This window comes from Pseudonaja textilis, chromosome 5 (genome assembly GCF_049901715.1).
Source record: "Pseudonaja textilis isolate UNSWEBS1 chromosome 5, rPseTex1.2, whole genome shotgun sequence".
In the NCBI taxonomy this organism is placed as follows: Eukaryota; Metazoa; Chordata; class Lepidosauria; order Squamata; family Elapidae; genus Pseudonaja; species Pseudonaja textilis.
Genome location: NC_141994.1, coordinates 38,221,623 through 38,245,495, shown reverse-complemented (window position 1 = coordinate 38,245,495; position 23,873 = coordinate 38,221,623). Strand labels below are relative to the sequence as shown.

The window sequence follows — 23,873 nt, the reverse complement described above, 5'->3', positions numbered from 1 at the left end:
CTCACCAACAAATTCATAGAAATATTTGGATTTATAGCTCAGTAACACCACTTCATAGCAATCATTTACTCCCTTGCAATATAAAAACATCATAATCTTTAGTTTACTTTAAAATAATAATAATTTTATCTCATGCTAATCTGGAAAGGGTTTTTTTTCATCCCCCCCCTCCTTTTCCAAAGTAATTGTAGACATGCTTTTGGAAGAAATAAGATGGCAATTAGCAAATGATTTCAAAAAGAATGCCAATATTGATTTTAAAATTGTAAGCAAGAACAATACATTTTTCCTGACAAATAAGTGTATAAAAACTCATTTAAAGTGCATTATTAGTAAATAATTTTAATATTATTTTGAACTATTTTTAAAAGAAAAAAGAGTTTCAAATTTCCTTCATGAAGAAGGTGACTGATCAGCAATTCCTTAGACAGAACATAACTTTCAAGTTCCCAGCTGGAATACTGATTTAAGAAGTAAATTTCTATGCCCATGTTCACATTTGAATACCTTCCAGTATATAAATGGGACCTGAAATATTAAATGTTAATAATTAAAGATGAATACGGTCCCCAAAGTTGCATCACACCACTTAAGAAATTATTGGAGTCCTTGCTCTTAAAAAATCCCAGCATTTGGATATTTTTTCCAAGTCAGTTTTAAGGGTTCAGAAAATGATTCTGACTGCCCATTTATTCCCTCATTCCTCCAGCTCTAAGCCATTCTAAACCTTCAACCAAATTTCCTTTTCTTTCCCTTCCCTTCCCTTCTCCCTTCCTCTTCAGTAGGAATAAAAGCATACATCAATAGAAGATAAGGACATTCCTTATTCTGCTCTCTGTATCCATCATTCTGAGGAGAATTCTGTGACTGAAAAGTTCATTGCTAGGTCTTGACGAAGAAACCTCATAGAAATTTCGTTCTTTTCTCTTTTTTGTAAATTTTATTTGTTTTCACAAAGAAATACAAATAAAACATCTTTTTTGAAAGTAGCGTAATCCCGGGTTACATTTCTTCGTACAGACACAAATTCAATTTCATGCTCATTTTTATGTTCTATTCCATATCTTATTACTGTTTTGCATTTTCTACATAGCTTCTCCCCTCTTTTAATTTTCTCAAATTTATTTTAATTATCTCATCTTAATTCAAGTCATTATATTTACACTTTTTGTCTGTCTTGTTTCAATTTCATATTATCTTTTCTCATTAAACAAAGTTTCTCCTGTAATTGCTGATTGGAGTATGACACCTTTATATCTTTTACTTTTATCCATTTAACTCTTATTTAAGCTTCAATATATACCTTAAAGTTATAACATTCAATATAATACATAACTTCCATTCGGATTCTGCTTGGTACATTCTTAAAATACACTCTATATTCTTAAAAAAGAAAAAAAACATCATAAATATATGTAGTTAAAACAACACATTCCATTCCAATTCAATTCTATCATTAATGTTAATATTCATTAAAATCTTAACTGCTTTAACATTACTTTTCAATTAAATATCATACTTCTATGGGAACAGTTATAAGCTTTCCATAATTAATCCCCCCCCTTCACTTATATTTTATAAAACATTAACTAATTAAAATGTTTCTGTCCCTTCCTAATTCAATTCTCTCATTTATTTTATTTCATTTGTTTTGTTAACAAACATTTCACTAGAATACAATAACTATTTTATCCCTCATTTTAATAATATATTGTTTCCAATTTTCTAAAAATTATTTCTATTACTAATATAACAATACAATCTTATGTACCTTTACAGAATCCCTTTTTCAGTTAAATTTTCACCCATTATCTCTAAATAGGCCCTGTTTCTCTATATCTTGTGTCTGTCCTTTGTAACTTCTTTTCCTTTCCTTCTGCCCTCTCTTCTTCTCTCTCCCCTTTTTACCCCCTTGTCTCTCTGCCTCTATTTCTTTCTTCTGTATTCCCCTCTTCTGTTGCTTTCCAATATTATACTTATTTTTTGAACTATTTTTCTTTTCTTTGGTTGTTTTTTTAAGTCTTAAATTCTCCATTCTCTTTCCCTCCTTTCCTTTTTCTTCCTCACATAGAATTACTTGTTCATTAAAGATGGGTTCTTCTTTGTCCCAGTCTTCTTGTTTTGCAGGCATTCCTTGTTGTTTCTCATAGTTCCAAATCTCCATTTCTAAGAATTGAAAAACGAAGCCAAAAGAACCTCTCCCTTCTTGTGCATCTTCTTTGTACTTTTTAAGTTCCATTTTCAATTCATCCAGAAGTAGTGCCATTGTATAAATTTTTAAACAGCCACCTGATTGATTTTAGTCATTCAAATGCAATAACCAAGAATCCAAATATCACCAAGTAATCCAAATACACGCAAGCTGTTTCTTTTTGCTTTTTTTCACTTTCTCTTCCTGGGGTTCTACTATTTAGTTGCCAAATTTCAGTTAAAATGTATCTTTTAGAAGTCTTATTGAAGTTTTACTGTAAATTCCTTTTAATTCCAGGCAGTCTCCTCCCTTTTTTCCAGATCCTGCCTTTTATTCTTTTTCTCTCCTTTCCTGCTTTAAAAAAAATTTTTAGTGTCCAGAAATCTTTATTATCCCTTTGACATTTTATTTTATTTTCAGCTTAATTGTCTATTGATGTCAAAGCGGATTTTTTTTCCTGATTTCTTATTTAAGTCTCCTAGTTGTTGATATAGGGAAAGGGAGAGGAGAAAAAAAACCCAAACCTTTCCCTTTTTACTTTCCTTCGCTGCTTCAGAATCTTCTTTGGGAACAATGTTATTTTTTTTTAGTTTAAATTCCAGGGTACCTTAGTTGTTGCTTTTGCAATTTAACCCGGTCAGCCAGAACTTTCACTTCTTATCTTCCTCCTGCACATTCTTTTCTGGTCGAGTTCTTCTTTGAGGTGGCCATTTCTGACCACCACTACAACCACCTTCAGGAAAGGGAGTAATGGCCAGCTGAGGAGGAGAGATGTGGCTCTCCTCAACCCTGTTAGCAGCCTCCCCCCTCTTCACCACCTCTACGGGATGGCTTAGCCCTGAAACCAGTGGCTCAGGGCACTCCAGCGGCGAGCCCAGATCGAAACTGTGCATGATCATGGATTTCTGTTTATCGCCAAAGACGCTCAAACCGGAAGCTCAGAAACCTCATAGAAATTTCTAAAGGCCATGAAATCCATAAACTGCATATGTTTGACCATATGTTCAGTTCTTCAAGCCAATAGACACAGATAAGGTTCACTGCAATAATTGATTCATCACAGCACTATCCTTATTGCTTATGGTCTTGGGCTGATTGTTTCAAGAACATGAATGAGAATTAATATACCATAATTTAGACAATTTCTACCCAAGCAAGCTATTTTGAGACAGCTCTATTGTTTTTTTGTAATTTTTAACCAACTATAGGCAAGAAAGAATATCTCAATGTGTTGAATATGGTAATGATAGCATACCTTAGAAATGAGTAAATACGCTTTAAGCTTGACTATTTTAATTCAGACAAGAGCCATTCTAACATTTAAGATCTGTACCATGAGCATTCAAATTTTCCTTAGATTTGCAGTATACTGAATTGTACAGTTATTCTATTTTTAGAAAAACAAATTTCCCTCTAAAGAATGAGCTTCTCCCCACAAAAATCCTTAAGTAAAACAAGTTGGCTGTTTTTTATCTGGTTTGTGTGTGTGTGTGTGTGTGTGTGTGTGTGTGTGTAAATGTATGTACTGCAACATTCATAAGGCCTTCTTTAAAATTTAGAATGTCTTTAAATTATTGTGAATTCTGTGCATTACAATTTCTAAAATACAGATAAATATTTAAAGAAAAAATGAAAATATTGTCCATTATTTTTAGGTGGAAATAACTTTTCTGAAATTTATTTACCTGGAAATGATTATCTCACACACTATATATTTTTAGTATATTGTGAAGTGTATATGGATGTTTACTTCTAAATTTCTTCAAGTGACCAAAAATTCTCGATATTTGTGCTCAGTTATCAGTATACATAAGTCATCACTTTGTTTCATAAGTTTGCATATTTTAACACATCCCCCAAATATCTCCAGGTCTCTGGAGAAGGGTGTAAAATCGAGAAAGGCAGAAAGAAAGAGAATAAGGTGACAACCAGCTACAAGGTGGATGAATTCAGTTACAGTGGTGGTGAGTGTACCATTGGGCTTAAAAGACCTGGTAATCATGGAGAAAATCTATCTATGCATTCATTAGAAGTGGAAAACCAAAAACCTTTTTATAGCTACCGGATATATCGGGGGGGAGGGGGGGTAGCCATGGTAATGACTCACTACATGTAACTCTTCTTCTAGATTTAATATGGCATCCCCCCACTCAAACATGATACATAATGAGTGACCTTTGCCATTTTTCAATATCAGTTGCCTCATGCGGTTTCTTATCAAAATAGGGGGATTTGGAGGGAAGTCAACAAGTAAATGTAACAAACAAATCAATTATACTGTAAGAAAGATATTCAGGATTTGAACCCCAAGGATCCCATATGTCCCCCCACATTTAAAAGTTGTCATCAACCTTAACGTGACAGAAGAATATTATAGGCTTGAGACTGAATAATCAGATTAGTTATTTTGAATTTTATTCCATTTAGATGCTAATGTAATCTAGTCAATATTTTTCACTACATTTTTAACTGGGGCCCTAGTATATATTTAAAGATGTAAGTGAAGTGCTTCATCTTGTCCTGCAACCTTCTTGCTGCTCTTACCAGTATGTGGTGATGATATTGGTTAGTTACACTAATTTTGAAACAAATTTCCTCTGGCATTTTCTATTCAAAGGTATTGGAAGCTCCCTTGAGTTGAAGAATAAGATGTAAAAGTATGTAATAAATTGAATGGAGTGCCACATCTAGCTGATCTGCTGAAGTGAAGAAAGGACAAAGTTTGAGTTGGAGAAAGTTGTGTCCTCAGATTGCAGTAAGAAACATCAACAAGTTTAAGCTGTAAATGTATGGATATATGCACACATACACACACACATACTCATAAATAATCACAGGAGGAAGAAAAAGAAATCTGCCAGTTGCCTTTACTAGCTGAAAGGCAGCATTCACATTCTTGGATGCTCCGGTACAGGAATGTTTCAGAGTTCTGTCCTGTTATTTAACAGTATTATGAAGTTGTTGGATAAGCTAATAATATGCTGGGATTTGGGATGAGATATCAATGTAGAATTATACATTCTCATTCCGGGCCAAACTACAAGGGTTAGGAAAAGTCCGAATCACTATCCAGAAGCTGTTAAGGACTGAAACAAGTTCAGATTAATTCCTACCATGATCAGAATTTTGCAATAAACATTGTGCTAATGCTGACTCTAACAAATATACTATTTGGGGACACATTTCATCCTAAAAGATCTGGTTCATGAGGTAGGGCTGGCTTCACAAATCTTGTTAAAAAGTTCCTGTGCTTGTTGTGCTTACAATTCCCTGGCAATGATAATATATGCTTTGATCACTACCGCAATGCAGTCTATATGGGGCAGCTTTTGGAGATAATCTGGAAATTGCAATCTAGAATGCAATACCAATGCCAGTTAGATGGCAGAGCAATCTCACCAGTTCAGGTTAATCCCATGCTGAGATCACTGTGCTGGTTACCAAGAGTGTCCAGAAATGAGAACAGTCAGTTTGAACATACAGAACCATATCCAATCAAAGGCAGTAAAGGTATCATTGTGAAATTTGTCATGGCAATCAGGGAGAAATAATGTCTGTCCTCATTGGCGGCATTGACTGCATTCAGGAGAACCATCCAAAAGAGTTTTGAGGGTTGTGTGGAAGATGATTTAACCTGCTATAATTCTAGCCAAACTTTCTTATCACTGACCTTCACTGCAAACAGTTTAGGCAGATATTTTCAGATGAAACATTTTAACATGTGGGCTTTGTGTCACTTTGGACAGTACCATACCTAGTTTATGCAATACCTCATATATTATTATATTAATATTCATATTAATATAATAATTAATAATAATTCAACTAATAATATTCATTTGTATCAGATATATTACATCTCTCTTGTGGAAGTAGATAAGGCTTTTGATTTTGTTTGCCTCCATTTTTGCATATTTGATGCTGTTTTACTGCTTGGCTTACAAGGGTCCCTAAGAATTTCTTCCTACCAAAGAAAAGAATTCGCACACATGCACACATTTTTTTTCCAGGCGTTGTTCCCCTGCACCTTAAAAGAAGTTACATAAAACTGAAAGTTTTACTTAAAGGGTCAACTTTGGACCCAGTTCATTGAATCTATCTCCATCTTTGGCAATTGTTAAAGAAGTGATGGTTTTGCAGTTCCAGAAGTTCTGAGATGAAATGGATTGTTTTTATCCTTTCCAATCATACTTGAGTTTGGCAAGGAGATAATGTGAAATAGATTACTGTATATTGGGAGGAGGAGGAAGAGTGCAACCTTGTTGATAATCTGTTTTCAAAAGCCCTCAAGTATTGCATTTCATCTTATTAAATGAAGTGTCATTGGAGATGAAACTTATCTATTTTTAAAAAATATTTTAGTTTTGTGTTTTATACCTGACATACACTTTTAATGTTGTTTTTATGAGTGTTTTTACTGTATTTTTGCAAGCCACTCAGAATTAATAAGCGGTGGATGCCATATCAATTTTCTAAATAAACTTATAGGTACAGTCAATGTGCCTTTATGTGCCTTCTTAGTAGGAAGCATGCAAATGGCAATTTAAAGACTTAATGCTTGGTTGACAGTATATTAACAGTAGAAGGAACTACTGTACCATAATGTGGTAGTCAGCAATCTTTGATGCAGTGTCTCCTCTTGTCCTCTTATAATTTTATTGCCTAGACTTTCTTTCTGCAAGGAGATTGTCTTCCCTTCCTGTTGAAGTTCAGGGGTTGTGAGAAAAAAAGCAAGAATGAGCAAAGGCTGGCCTGTATCCTGTTCTACTCAAGGCCCAATCTCAAATATTCCTTTATTTCAATTAAGTTGTATTTGCCTTTCTGAACTTGGGAGAATGTTTCTTTCAAAGAAGCAAATATTTCGTTCATCTGAAGGAGTCCGGAATGTGACAGGGGAAAGGGAGGAGAAGTAAATCAAAGCAGATAGCAATTCACCAGATGTAAAGTATTTTTCTTCAATGCCCTCTCCCTCTTCCATCTTCCCTCCCTTCATCGCAACACACACATGCCTTGTTTCTTTTTTCTCTCCTACCAGAAATTTCAGAATGTTTGCTGACAATTTAATTCCTTCATATAACAGAGGCACTGACATCCTGTAAAGGAGCAGCAGTTTTGTCTCGCTCCTGATGAACAGTCAGAGGGAGTTTTGCCTTGAATCATGTGCAACTCAACATACCACACAGACAAACCTTGACTAAGATGGACTGCAGTCAGTTTGAAAGTTCAACTCAAGTTTGAACTATTATAGATCTTCTTCCAACTTTACAAATTCATGTTTCAGCTTAGTAAAAGTCTGGAATTAGCAACATTGCCTGCAATTTCTTACCTTGCAGAAGAAAAAGGGATTCCTGAGAGTTTTGAGTCACTTCATCAAGATGCCTCTAGTATTGAAGAATGGCTCCCAAGCATGAAATATATAGTCAAATGGTTAGTAAATAGTGAATGATGAACTGGACTGAGAGAACCTTTGAGCAGAATTTTAGTCACAGAGACTCACTTACTCCCCCCACCTCCATAGACACACATAAAAACAACAGTCTGGACATGGTATAGGAGGCTGCAGGGAATAGAAGAGTGTATGAATTTCCTCTGCTCTGCACTGTCTTTCATGGGTTGTGACCTGCAAATGTCTTTCTGCGGAGAAGAGTACATAAAAAGACTACCTTGAATTTAGAATCAGTGCAGGGGATTGAAAGGTCCCTTTAAAATGTGAATTGGGAAGAATCAAATTTTTATTCAGTTACTATGGACATGTATTGTGGATGGAAAAAAAAACAATTTCTACAGATACTGATAGTATTCATAGTGTTTTATGTGCAATATAAAATCCAGAAGTTTTAAAAATGAGGGAACCACCAAAACTGAATTAGAAGTGTTATAAATGTATAAAGGAGAGGAAAGAGTGGGAAATGAGTAATAGTTGGCAAAAATAGGAAAGGTTGAACAGAAATTCATGAATCATTTAATCATTTCATTTTTGTCTTTCTCCTAATATCTAATATTATCCCAATAACAGAACAGATACAATTTTGACAACAAAATAAATATCCATAGAATATTTTTTGAAAGTATATTAAAATTTTAAGAGAACCACCTCATTTATTGTTTTTAACATCCCATTGAAAAAAGGTAAAGGAAATCTTTTTTTAAATTTTCTTTAAAAAAAAAACATGTTCCATAATTGCAGAATAACTATTAATGGAGATTGTACTTAAGACCAACCCATGTTGCTTAAAGATAAATCCTTCACCAGCATATTTGTAAATATGTTTGTCAGATTTACACATAGTGTCAAAAAGTGTCAGATTTACACATAGTGTCTTGTATGTTTATTTTCCTACTATTTGTCATTCATTTTAAAATAAAATAAGATAAGAATTACAAAAAAAAATATCTGTGATAGTCTGTAATATTTACAAATAGTAGCCAAGGAATATATATGAATATGTCATAATCATCCATATAATGCAAATAAGTAATGTCTGACTCCTTTTTTCTCCCTTTTATATATTGATGCAATTGTGGTTTTAACAGAGGTATCCTTTCATTGAGAAATAATTAGAAAATTTATTCTTCCTATACAAAAATTAGAAAAATATGTCTATATTATTAACAGAAAATTTTTCAAAACCCCTTAGGGTGCTTCTCCATTTGGACTTTGCATTTTCATACTACCAAAATAAATTATAAGTTTACTTCAAAGAGTACTTTTCAGCTGTTATTAACATATTACAAGTGAATGGATTGTTATAATAAAAATATCTGATTTTGATTGCTATTAAATATTATATTGAAACATAAAACTCAATTATTATAGTGCTTTACACATCTTATGAATATACAGATCTTTTTAGACTATCAATCGCTTCTGATTGTCATTAAATAGCAGTAGAAAATAGCAATTTTCATCTTCCTATAATCATTAAAATTAGCAGAAAAAATTATCTTTTTAAAAAAATCCATTGTATCTTTATGTGTTGAAGTAAAGATTCATTAAAAGACATATTAAGAATGTTTGCCATAGATACTATCACTTCCTAAATCCTCATTTCTCACAAGATGCTCAAGATGAACATATCAGTAATAATATTTAATGTTTGATCAGTAACTTGGACCAGCAGGGAAGAATCCAATTCCAGTATTAAAAAATATCTAATTATTTTTCTTTCTTTCTTTCTTTGCTCAGTCTAGTCTTCACACTTAAATAGCAAAGTGAGGAAATATATAATATTGCTTCTACACCTATTTGTCATGCCTCTAATACTTCCTTTTTTCCTGTGGATGTCACCCCTTTGTCATTACTGAGATGCTTTCTCAGTGGAGCTATATCTTTTTTTTCACTATGTTAATCATAACTTTGTCTGGGTATATTTTTTGTAGCTGAAGTAGGGTCTTCTATTCACAATCTAAAATATATATTCAAAAATAAAATTTATTGGGAGGACTGCAGGGGGAATTCACCAGCCAAATGAGTTAAGTGTGAAGGCTGAAACAGGCTGTTAAAATGCTATCCATTATTCCTGAGGAGGCAGAAAAGTATGCTAGCATAACATTTGCCTGAGATGTACCCAGAATCAACAGCAGCTACAGGTACTGGCCTTAAAATTTGAATATGGACCAGGTAAGTGAAGCAACTGATGCATTCCTTTGATTTCGTTTCTCTCCTACTAGGCATTATATGCCAGCAGGAAACCACAGCCAATTGCTTTTCCTAACTTAACTGAGACAAGTAGAGATAGAGACTTGGAGTGGTGCATTCAGCACCATGCCAATTTGCCCAGAAACAAAGATCAGAGGTATTCTATGCCTGTGACCTGTCAGCTGGTCAATGTCTCAGCACTAGCCTGTTTTGTTTTTTGTTTTTGAAAAAAAATACAGGCTCGGAAATTCCTTTGAAAGAGCTCTAAACCTGTGTCTAAAAATAGCCTGGCTGACAGACCTCAGATGGAGGAGCAGAGCAGAGTGAAGCAGGAGGCAGTAACTGATGAGTGTGCTTTATTCGCATCTACCACAGCAAGAGAATGATAGCAAGTCCCCATGCTCAAAAGCTTCTGAAAGAAGCCCCTGAATAGCAAACTGACATAAAATGGTGAACATCCCTCCCCTGAATAATAATAATAATAATAATAATAATAATAATAATAATAATAATAATAATAATAATAATAATAATAATAATAATATCATATTTCCCTTTTCTGGCAGAAGTGATCAAAAACATGTAAACCAATCAATGGTGACAGAACCAGTAACACCCTCCTGATAGAACCAGCCTTCTTTCTAGGTTATAAATCAGCTTTTTGTGAAGCACAGGACTAGCTCTCTGTCAAGTGAGACAGTCCTGCTTTTTAAGTCCAGGTCTACGGTTCTTTCAAATGTCCACTGAAACCATATTTTTGAAAGCAAACAAACAGACTGAGGTAATATTCTTTCAAAAGGTCATTAAATGTATGTGCCTAATGCTCCTGATTTGGAAAGGACTTTGGAAAGCCCTAATCAGGCATCATCTGTATAGCTGCCTCTTTGGAAGCCAATTTCCCATCTATTCTTAACCTAGACCAACTGGTCATGGAGGGCTGCCTGCAATAGAAGCTAGACAGATTCTGGCACTTAAGCGGGTCATCATCAAAATCAAGGCCTCCAAATAAGCAAAAATTGGATCTGTTTAGCGGAGATTAAACAAAAGCAGCATCATGAAGACAAGCCATATAAAATGCAGTTTGCCAGGTATAGTTTGTGTCACTCTGGGCCCTTGGTGTTAGATAAAGGAAGCAACCTGGATATCCTAAAAGAAAGCATGGCCACCTGGTAAGGCAGCCAAATACAAGATTCCTCTCAATGAAACATTTTGCTGCATATTTTATGTTCATATGCAAAATTATACCTACACATGTAGTTTGATATGCTTCCTTTATACAGTATGTAGATATGTTTTATGTGAAGCATTTCATGCAGATCTATGTTTATTTACCTGTTGTAGTACACAAACATTTGTAATGTCATGCAACAAATGTAGACTTTTTGTAGCAAACATTATAGTTGTAGCTGTTCAGGTGTGCAGAAAATTAGCTCACCTGAAAGAGCAAGATAGCAAATTTGAAGAAACAGTAAGAAATTGTCCTTGTGGTACTTTTGTACTATATCCCAACAATCCTGAAATTGTATACATTATATGGCAGACAGCTTCTAAAGTTCCCGAAAAAGTCATCATGCTCATAAATATAATGTAAAATAGTTTTACATCATCATAAATATGATGGAAATAGTTTTTAAGAAGGATGCATTATCAAATAAATAAATGCACAACTTTTGTTTGTTAAACAGAAAGGGGAAAACAGTCATCATGCTCATAAATATGATGTAAAATAGTTTTACATCAACATAAATATGATGGAAATAGTTTTTAGAAAGATGCATTATCAAATAAATAAATGCACAACTTTTGTTCGTTAAACAGAAAGAGGAAAACATTTCATTCAACACACCACTTATTGAAAGGTTTCCTTTAGAAAGGAAATCTTTCTAAACATTTGTTGTGACAAATGCATTTTTCTCTGTCAGCACTGCTTATGAGTAAGCCATCTACTTTGACATCAAACAATATATAGCACACATACTTGTTTAATAGGTTTATTATTATTATTGCAGATTTTACAATTATATTTCATCAACTGGTACAACAAAACTTATTTGGTTATTTTAAGAGGGCTTTTGGAGATTGGCCTGTGGTGGTTCCATTTAGTCCTCATATACATTGACGCTTAAATGCTAAATAGCACATTGGGTATTTATTCAAGCAGGCTTCTTTGTACATCCTGATCACTAGCAATTCTTCACACAGCAGCTTATTGTTGAGTCCTTTAATTATAGAAACAAGATTGGTGGTGGAGGAGAAGAGCTTTTTTATATCTGACCTTGAAATTGAAAGATATTCTGTTATATTACATAGCCCAGGAAATATTAGCAGTATGTTCTTTGGCTTTCATTCGTAAAACTGCAATACTGGAAGACCTCCGTTCAAATTCTGGCTTGGTTTCAAACGCATGTCCATTAGTTCCAGAAAGTAAAGAGTCAGTAAAGAAGTTATTAAGGGGAACATGACTGAACTGGCTCTGATGATTTGAAAAGCCAGAGTATCCAGAATCTGTCCGAGGAGAATGGGAATAAGGGGTCATACAAGAGGAAGTATCCCGTGGAAGCATGCAGGAAGTCACCGAACTGCTAGCTGCATTTCCTGCCCACAAATTATTCTGAATCTGGAACATATAAACAAGACAAGATTAAATGTATATTTCAAACATATTTTTCTTTCTCGAGTTTCATTTTTCATTAAATCTGATGAAATTTGATGAAATACTTGGTAGCCATTCATGGAATGTAGAAGCACTTGTTTTATTGCCCCTAAAATCAGGGCCTGAGTATTCTGAGGAAATTGATATCTTGCTTATAATCCCTTCACAATTGATTGAAGTAGAGTTTTAACAGAAACTCTCAGTCAATGTCATGAACAACTTTGTCCTACATTTTTGCAGAAAGAGTGATGCCAACATCCTGCAGCAATGCATGCATATAATGAAATATTTTCTGGTTTATAAATCTGACTTGTATATTAATGAAACATATATTTAATGAAAAAGAAGGATACCTCTGCATTTCATTTCAATCTTCAAAGTAAAGTTATATCTAGTATATTTAGAATCTTTCATTTATTTCGGTAACTGTTCGCAACTATTGATATATTTATTTCTAACTGATAGGACAGCTCAGTAATGCCTTTTGAAATTTTTCATTAGCCACAGGAAGATGGCAGAAATTTGGGAGGGTTTTCCCCCCTAAACTATAAAGAATGACCACCACATACTCCAAACAGATCTGGATCTACATAATGGTCTGAAAGCCAACAGTTGCTGTTGATAGTGCCTTTGGATAAATATCACTCTCAAAAAAAACTTGTGGAAAATTTCTTCTGCCCCTGGAGAAATACAGTCAATGATCACTTAATTCTTCTGCCCATGGAAAGCATGAAAGATTTGTAGGAGACATTTGTGCACAGCTGTAGATTCATTCCTTTGTTTGAAATTAGCTTTGTATATAGCAGCAAAGATGTACAACTACTCGGAAAATCACTGCAGAAATGGAAGCAAGCTATAAAACTAAAGATCAATATGTAGGGAAAGTTTAACTCTGTCCTCAAATCTTGGATCCGGATCAAAATATCAACTACTATTGTCTGACAACAAAAGGACAGATTCATTTCAGCTGTGGTGGGGAAAGAGTGCTGTGCCGTGAAACCTTTGTTTATGGAGATATTTTCAAACAATTGCAAGCTGGAGCCAAAGTAACTGAAAAAGGTCAATTTATATTATTCTAATCTTCCCTATCAAATTATCAGGTGGCTAAATGAATAAACTGGAAATAGGATTGCATACTGTTTGACAATGTTTTCTGCACATATAAAACTGTATATGTACAGGAGCTGTAGGAATAAATAGAAAAGCCCAGCAAGGGCTACAGAAATGATTGTACGTATACATGTGGTTGTACATTTGCTGATGTCTGAGGTGTATTTCTGTTCTCTTTTCTGATTGATTCACAGCATCATTTTAATGGCAAGAATGAGAATACAAAGTGCTCCTTACTCACATGATTCTTAGCATCCTTCCCTCTTTCCATATATTCCATTCCTCAAAAATCCTCTTGTACAGATGTTCCAACATCCAATGGAGCACTTCTGGAATGTCAGAGAAGTCATACTGGCATTCCTTATGTCTAGCAAGGACCACTTTTATGGTTGCTAAGCGGTCACCATATCATCTCATGAAAACAACTTATTAACCCATGGCTGGGCCACATTTAGGATTATATTAATGTGGCTGAAGCTATGATGCCCCACTTGCCACATGGATGTCACACAAACAAGCATCCCCATCCCAGACCCATCCGTATCTGTCCACACTTCTCCAAAGGTCAAATACTGTCAATTGTGATATTTATTTCCTGGACATATTTAAATCAAAGCAGAACCACAAACACTTCTGCTGTTAATATATTTTAGGACATTGATAATATTTACAATATTAATACAATAATGAAATTCATAAAGTTATGGTTCCAAGTAGCTCAAAACTTCCAGAAAAGTCTAACCCTTCATCCTTTTGAGGGGGAAAAAGATACATTTGGCCATGATTAGGTTTCAATTAAAATTGTTCAAAATAAATATATAACAATCCACATTATGTCAATAATTACCTTAGACTCACTAAACAAATAATTATTTCATTATTAATGTCAGTATATTGTATATAAACAATCAAAATAGGGTTAGCCTTTTCAAAAAAACTGGCACAGAAAAAAATGCAAGACTCTTGTTTGCAACACCCAGTTCTAACTAAACCATGCAAACCAATTTTCATGCAAGTGGCTAACAAACTCTAAATAACTACATTCCTTTTTGCTTTAGCATAGGTAACAAATTTTAGCTTAGGGTCCATTCAAACTTTCTTTACATCTAATGGATTTTGGCATTACCATTTGCCATTTGATCTAACATTTTATCAAGGTGGGTAGCTCTCAAAGAATATTAAAAAAATATATTAAAAACATATGGCAAATGGACAAAAACTGAATTCATGGCTGATTTACGTGACAAAAACAAGCCCAAGTCTTATTCAAATCAAATAAATCAATTTATCCATTTCAACAAAATTTGTCAACTTCACCAACCATTCCTCCACAGTGAATAGTATAATCTTTCATTACTTCTGTTAACTGCTTATCCATTAACACCAAAAGAAAACGTTCTTGCTTCAATTTAATATTAACTCTTTATTAATCATTGAAATACTCTGTATTAAAATATGTATTTGAATCCATTTTTAACCTTTTATATGTCTATCAAGTATGATAAAATGTCTCTTCATGTTATTCACATTTCCAACATACATTTAAAGTGAATTTTACATAATTCTTCTGGTGTCATGTACCAGCAATACTTTTTTAATATAAAAATTGTCTTTGAGATGATAACACACTGTAAATTTCAACCCTTTTAAAAACAATTAGAAAAAAGCCATGGAAGATTATTTCAATATATGATCACTATTGCAAGATATAGAAAGATTTGATACTGCCCATTATGGAGGAATAGTTGGCGAAACTGATAGATTTTTGCTGAATTCCTTTGATTAGAGAAAAGATGCTGTATTTATTGATGACTGGCTCTTATGGACTTTTTGCATAAAAATGAAAAATGTGAACTTGTGATTTATGGTTTTGATGATTACATAGGACTGTAGAAAGTAGAGTAATATGATGTAACTTTAGAGAGAGATGCTAAAATATATTTGTATTTATAGCTACCATGAAGAATATTGGTTGCTACTGCTTTATACCTTTTCTTATTTCTTTTCTATTTTTTTCAACTTTTTCCTTCTTTGGCACTTTTTGCTTTTTCTTTTATTTCTTTTTTTAAAATTCCTCTTTACATTATATTAATTTGTCATGGTTTTTATCTTCTTTTTTAAAGGTTACGGATACAAAGCCTGTAATCCCTCTAGCAACACATGGTTTAAGAGCAAGCGGCAAATGTTTTTCATGTTTTATTGCAAAGTGATTATACACATCATTTTAATTTGTTATGAAACTTGAAAATTTAATCACAAACTTTATATCAGACAAATGTTTTGAGAAATTATAAAGCTGGCAAGCAACAGTAAAAAGTTTTCTTAGTGGAGAGAATATAAATTGGATAATACGAGCACAACACAACACTTACTGCTTGGCTCGTGAATCTAGCTGAACCTTAAAAGTTTGGTACTGTGAGTTTTATTTGTTCCACTTATTTAAGTAAAAGAATACGTGCCAAAGACTCATTGGTTAGCAAGTTATATAGTGTAAGTATCATAAATAATCCTAAACCTAAAACTTATATTGGAATTCAAAATAAATAAAAGATACTTTACAATAAGTAGAAAACTCTGGTACATGGGAAGGACAGAAAACAGTGCTTGAATGTAAGTATAATTATTCTTGTTTAAATTTTCTGTGATCTGTGCAGTATATAAAAGGTAATTCAGGGAGTTTCTGAATAAGCCTACACATAGATCTCACCTCTGGTTTCTGTTACATCACAAACGTTTTAAGTTTTTCTCTTGTGGTTAACATGCAATCACCAAAGTATCCTTTAGTGTATTTGTGCATGTGTTTATGTCTGACCATGTTACATAGGGTCTGTAAGATTTTAACAGTTTAACACATCTGTGCATCAACTACAATTTTAGCAAATTAATAGGTAAAGATAACTTTAATCTATGGAACCTGGCAGAAGATATATAATTTGAAGTTATTTTAACTCTAGTATGTTACCCTGCTAAAAAAAAATCAAAGACTATGTCCTTTACAATCTTAAAGAGATACCAGTAAATATACATTCACATTTGTATTTAAATGTAGTTGGTTGCAACCATTGCAAATGCAAATTATTAATCAGTTTCAAATATTCTTTAATTAATCAGCAGACCCATTTTCTATGGAGATTCTCAGTCATCCAGCTCATAGTTGTCTCAAAGGTGCTTTTTTAAAAGGCAACAGGACTGGGCTTTTTTTTTTTCCTTGAGGAAGAAGAAGCAAATGTTTTGCTTCTTATCCAAGAAGCCCAGCTGATGAAATTTCTTGGATGAGAAGCGAAATGTTTACTTCTTCTATAGTCCAGTTGCCTTCTGCAAAAGAACCTTTAAGATAGCAACCCCATTATTTGCTAGATAGAAATACCAAGCCCTACCTTCCAAGTGATTTCTAGAATATTTAATTTTCTCACCGAACCATTATGCAACAATATAAGTTTGAAGAACAAGTAAAAGGAAATATAACTACAAGTAATAGATGCCCTACAAACTATGAGATTCTAGTCATATTCCAAGAACTTCAAATTAAATGGCAGAGGAAAGTAAAAGTATATCATGCCAGACCGATATCAAAATCTAAATCAAAAGAACCATAACTGTCTTGAGTCTTAATAGAAAATAAAAAGCTATATGCAATATTGTGTTGCCCAACATTACATTAGATTGGGATGGTCCAAATACCATCCCAATCTAATGTAATGTTCTGAAAGTTACTTGTCAACTGTACACTGAACTAATAAATTCTCTTCATTTTTTGCAATTTTATAATTTCATGTTTGAAGTCCATTGGCTAGATTATAAAAATTGTAAAATAATTATAAACAACCTAACCTTGAAAATAAATCTCAAAAATGTATCACTGAATGTCAATATATGTTGCTTAGAGTCAAACTGATTCCCATTTTATACTGATAATGAAAAAAGTTAGAAGGGTATCAGGCTTAAAATATCATAGCTTGGAATTTAAGCCAAAACCTCGGAATGATAACATTTAAAGCTATGTGTTTATCAAATAATTCCATCAAATGAGCAATATCAGCACAGGCAGTTGTGTAAAGCTCAATGCAGTTTCCACAACAAATTTAATTGGGCTAATGAGGACTAGCATTTTCAGGGAATATTGAAAAAGGCCAATCCATCCAGACAATTAATCCAAAAGTTAGTTAGCCCTCAAAGATTCAGTCCTGTTTGGAGTTAAGTTAACTTCAACCAGTCAAATAAGTCCCTCATGCTATACATGAAGACTAAGTATCACACCTGCATACACACTGAAAACAAGCTTCCATGTCTTCTACAACATTAGTGCTAAAGTTATTAATAATTCCAAGGGGTGTGAAGAGATGGCCTCCTGGTTTCCTTCACATTAGGTGAGAGGATCAAAGCATGAGAGAAAGGCTATAGTAAAAAGTTACTCTACCACATACTTCCCTGATTGGAAGTATGACTTCCAATCATGGTGACTTGAATTTCTGGGAGATGCATTAACAACACATCTAAAAGATAGGCAAGGCAACTCTACTGCAAAAACAAAAGCAGTCTTTGGATAAAGAGCAGGAAGCAGTCCTCTTTTTCTTTATTCACATTATGAGTATGATTTTGGCTTTTTCCTACATGTAAGTTAGATTGCACTGAAAGATAGTAGTTGACCTAATGAATGCCATGGTCATGGTCACTTTGTTTTCTTAAAATAATTACTATATGTCACAGTACATTCATTCTGTCTTCCCTACCTCTCTCTTACCATGTAAAGAAGTCTAAGAAATGAGCCTCTCCTAGAATCATATATTTCAAGAGTCACGAGAGTAAACCATCTGGCCATGGCACCCTAGAATACATGATATTGAAGTGCTGGTTTGTAGAATCACAGATGTGTTCTTATTGTCCATATTGAATCTTTTATTCCATACCACACATAGCTAACCTGTATGGTATGCAGGTTTGGGTTTTTTTTAAAGAAAAGAGGACTCTAGCCATTTTCTTTTTCAGAAACAGTAAGCTATTTAAGTCTCTGCTTTGGAAGACCACTGCATATGAGAAGAGGGTTTTTAAAAAGTCTTCTGAATATATTATATCTCCATGCCTTTACTTGCATTCTCAGCTTTTAAGAGTTAAAAGTTAAGCAATCCCCCCTGTCAATCTGTTCCTCTTTTAGAGATTTAGAAAAAATTCAGACTCTCAAATTTGCACTTTGTGAAGATCCCTCAACAAGTACAAAAAGAGAGAGGACATGCATTGTTTTTCTTTACCCCTACTTTTTGCAAAATGCTAAAAAAAACAGAATCTCTTTCAGAGCAGGAACCTGATAATTTGGAATTGTGTGCCTTGCTATATTCTACTGTTTGTTTGTCACCATTACCAGGGAGAGATTCTGGTATCATCCCAATTACCCCCACATCCACAACTGACCCACCTCAGCCATTGCCTCTATGTCTTACTGTCTTCTGCATCCATCACCATTATATCTGTTTTCTGGACAACAACCCTGCTCATTATTTTTATATTTCATTTCACTTTCCTTGATTTCTGGCCTGCAATTTTATAGAAACCAAGAATCAGAGTTTAAAACACAAATTTAATAACTGAAGCAGCAAGGGAATCTAAGCTATTTTTAAAAATAATTTGGCCAACTGGCATCAATTATTTTTAAGGTGCTGTTTTTTTATTTATTCATAATAATAAACCAAAACTTGGGTGTGATGAAATGAAAGAAAAACCAAAACAACTCAAAACACATTGATGATGTCTTCTCAAATGGTGACAAAACATTTGCAACCAAATTGCCAAGATTGGAGCTCAAACCAAAAGCCCAACTACCAACCTGAGCTACTAATATTCAAACACATTTCAACTAAAGAAAAAAACAAGTAACTTTGCCTAACATCCAGAGGACACCAATAACGCCTCTTCTGAAGAACTTATCCAGTAGGTTCCACTGCAAAGTTCCACTGACTAGGCTATTTCAGAAAGCCTTTAGAGATTCCCCCTCCATCATTAAATGATTACAGGGGCATTTGTGGGGGTCCACAATCAAAGCTCTCTCCTTTTAAATGTATGTCAATCACAAAGTACCATCTTGACTTTCTTTTCTCATTCAAATTGCAGGTGCTCCTTTATAATTGTAATATTGGCAAGAATATTACGTAATATGATGGAAGTGAACATTATTGTTAGCTGTTTGTTTTTGTACTGTATTATTTATTGCTTTAACATTTCTACTCCATTGGAATGTACACAGTTTAAGAGTCATTTATGAATGAAGCAGATTATTAGCCTAAATAAATAAAATACTGAAAGTGGCTCATGACTCATAGTCTTTACTCTATGTAACTGTAGGAAATTTTACTCTATATATTTATTGAAATCACAGGAAGAAAAGAGTTACACATGTATGAACTATCTGTATAGTCACTCAGATTTTCTAATTCTCCTTTCTAATTCAGAATATACAAGCACTGGTTTCATGCTATAACTTTCATATGCTCCAATCATCATAACCAATGATGAGAGACAATATACTCCAGAGAATTGGTAGGCACCATTGTGAGGAAGATTATAGCAAACAGACATAAGATATTACAAAATCAATCAATTCTATCTCTAATCATACCTAGTCAAGAAGTCAATCTTTGATATGATAAAAACAATATGGGCAATTGTTTTACTTTTTTACATTGGAATCTCCATTCTAAATAGTTTTACATGGAAGTTCATCCCATGTTTTTCCTACTTTCAGAGAAATGGAGATACTAAAGCAGCTATGTTAATTTTATTAGGACACAATACTGGCAAAGAAAAGCTGTTGTATTAGCATAATTACAGCTGGTTTTAAAATATGTGAGATGATTCTAAATCATCTGCAAGACTCCACCTGATTATCAAAACTGAAAAAAGAAGTAGAATTTCCAGACAAAAGGTTAATGCCTGACATTTTGCTAGGAAGCCAGCTTTGGGACTTTGGAAAGAGTTGAAAGAAGTTTTCTTTGACTCTCTTTTCATGCAATATTCCAACAGCTAATTATTTATCTCTGTAAATACTTCAGTTGTTCTAATTACAATGCTTCCTGACATTTATGGAAGGCAAAGGGGAGAAAAAAAGCTCTCCAAAATGTGTCTGAAGGAAAATGAAATTATACAATTAACAATTCACAGAATGGAATAAAAAGAAAACAGATGGTTGGCTGCATTACTCTTTTTTATAAAATTATTTTTCAAGCAGGTTATAGATTGCCAAAAAAGTCCCCAAGCATTGTCCTATCATGCTGCACAAGGGCAGATTCCTTTTAATAACTAACTTATTAAAAGAGCAAAATCTATAGTAATTTGGTCAAAACTTTTCTTGGTTTTATGAGCTTATGGGTTTCATCTTGATTTCTACTTAAAATGTCTTCCATGCATCAGAGCTAAACCACTTTAAAGCAGGAAGCAGACATCCTGGTGCTGAAACATCTCACAACTGAAGGAACTGCCATCTTTCCCTGAGTCAGGGTTCCCTGGTTAACTCTGTTACCTGCATCTGAGTTCCAGAGGGAGACAGAGGGGACAGAACAAGCAGAAGAGGTTTTCTTGTACTGAGAGTTCTGATTCTTCACTCAGAATGAAATAGTTCCAGAAAACTATTCTATGTGGCACACAAAATCTCCAATTTAGATGGAAATAATGTAGGGGGAAAATGAATTTATTGTATAGCAATTACACTGTAATTATGCCGTGTGTGAGAGAGAGGGGGGGAGGGAGAAGGAGAGGGAGAGGGAGGGAGGGACAGAGAAAGAGAAAGAGAGAGAGAGAGAGAGAGAGATGAATTATATGCTTTTTTCCAGAGAAAAGAAAGAAAACAATAAATATTCAATATTTAATACCTGGGGGTAGCTATCAGTCCGTGGTAAAACAGATATATCATACGTGGCAGCAAAATGACTTTTTGCTTGTTGGATTTGCCCATAACGTTCTCTCTTTCTCCATTTTGCTCTTCGGTTTTGGAACCAGACCTATGTCAAATAAGAAAATTATTAGATTGTCCAAAAGACCACTTCTACTACCCTCTCTCTTAATTGTTTTGCCAGCCCATAGATCAGTGATGAATTGCTTAAGTCCCAGGATTGCAGCTGACCCCTGAAAGTCCTTCATGCATCCCCCAGGCACCTGGAAAAATTATGTTCACATCATAAATATTAATTGACAAAAAGATAAAGTGTTTTGTTATAATCAAATAGTAATATGTATTGCATTACATTTTTATTTCAGTCAATAAATCTGTATTAAATCTTAATATGTAAAGGTAGAGTTTCCTAGTTCATTCACTACTTTCTGGACCATGGCCCCCATGTTGTCTGTGCTAGCTCTGGAAGGAGTTTTGCTTGGAATTTCTTTAAATAAGACCCTATTAAGAAAATGTGATTATAGCTTTCTTCTGATTTTTCAAAGAAAATCCATATCTTACCATGCCTTAGAAATGTCATGAGAAGATATTTTCCTCTGGAATGATAGAGACCTTGTATATAATCTGACTTGCAATGTCTATCACTGAATAGCAGTGGAAACAATTATCCCAATATATTTATTTCATTATTATCATCTATAAACTTTTGGTACTCAGTAAATGCTAAATTCAAAATGGGACATAGAATGTTTCTATAATAATCTTGCACAGGGATATTTGAGTGATTAGAAAATATAGAGTTAATCTACCAAGAAAGAGGAGAATCCTGGAAAATGAAACAAAAATAGAAAGGATATGGAAAAAAAACAGTAGAAGTCCTTTGTCACATTAAGTGATTACCAGCTTATCTACAGATGCTCACTTCATTTTATTTCATTTTCCCTCTTTCAGATTCAAACTTCAATAGTCAATTTTAGTTTAAACATTTTTTTATTAGGTTATAAGATAAAATACAAAATATACAAATAAATAGGAAGACACAAGAGGGGAAGGGTGAGAGAAAGGTGAAGAGGGACTAGGAAAAAGAAAATAAACATTAACTCCCCTTATTTTGCAGTAAAATAAAGTATTAACATCAAACCACAACTTTTTGTTTTACCATAACAATATAAACTAGACATTTCTACAAAAACATATCAATCTAATCAGTAAAAGCCAAAATCAAATTTCATTTTTTTCCACTTCAAGCACAAAGTTCAAAAGTGGTCTCCATGTGGAAACAAAAGTATTCTTTCCTTTAACCAAAACAGTCAATTTAACCATGTCTGCCAACTCCATCAACTTCTGTAGCCATTTGTCCATAGTAGGAATTGACGTGTTCTTCCATTTTTGTGCATACAATAGTCTTGCTGCTATCAACATATATAAGATCAATTTTTTTCTCCAAGTCCTTTTCCATTAAACCCAAAAGAAAATTTTCTGGTTTCATTTATATGTTCGTTTTAAGAATTTTCTGCATTAAAAAATAAAACTTACTCCAAAACTTCTTTGCTTTATCACATATCCATCATAAATGATAGAAATGTTCTTCTTTGCTTTTACACTTCCATCATTCATTTGAAATCTACATTCTAGATACCTTATCCAATGTTAAATACCAGCAGTACAATATCTTATAAAGATGTTCTTTTAAATTATAATTTAGTGTAAATTTTAAATCTTTCACATTTTCCCATTGTTCAAGCATCACATTGTATCCAAAATTCCCTGTCCACTGAATCGTACAATATTTTACAAGTTCACTCTCCAAATTCAATTTTCAATAACATTTTATAAATTTTAGCAATAATATGCTAATCACTACCACGCAGTAAGATTTCCAAATCATTTTTAGCAAAATCAAATCCATATTTTTTTTTATCTGATTTAAAATCATTCTTTTAATTGTTGATATGTAAATCAATGGCAAACATAACCTTCTGATTCAAGTTCTTCCCTCAACTTTAATGTAGGGTTACCAGAGCTGAAAGATAATATTTTACCATAAGTCCACCAGTCTGGCTTCTTTTCTTTAAAAAGCTTCCTGCCGGGGGGGGTGGGGGGGGGGGACCTAAAGAGGCAACTTAGTAGGGAACCTTGTTTTATATTTATTCCAAACTCTTCATATGGCATGCCTAGCAAAATGATTATTAAAATCAACATTAATTTATTCTTGGCCCTCTAATTCAATTAATATCACTTTGATAATCACTTTAATGTTATATGTGTGACGATACATTCAGCAGAAACCAGTGCAGCCTATTTCCATTAAGTGGCAACTTGAGAGCAGGTCATGGATATTGTTCAGAGTTACTATTGGAACAAAAAATCCTGCATGTCTGCACACTTTAATCAAGCTGAATCT

The 23,873-nt window shown here is 33.6% G+C and overlaps 1 protein-coding gene across 1 annotated transcript in view; it reads right to left on the bottom strand.

Moving 5' to 3' along the window:
- Positions 1 to 11,841: 11,841 nt before the first annotated feature.
- ALX1 (ALX homeobox 1) overlaps positions 11,842 to 23,873 on the bottom strand; it is a 30,235-nt gene continuing 18,203 nt past the window's right edge. Inside the window, exons 3-4 of the mRNA XM_026699054.2 lie at positions 21,450 to 21,578; positions 11,842 to 12,447 (exon numbers count right to left, since the gene is read on the bottom strand). Of these exons, the coding sequence (XP_026554839.1) occupies positions 12,133 to 12,447; positions 21,450 to 21,578 (444 nt within the window). The 3' untranslated portion in view covers positions 11,842 to 12,132. The remainder of the gene's footprint in view (positions 12,448 to 21,449; positions 21,579 to 23,873) is intronic.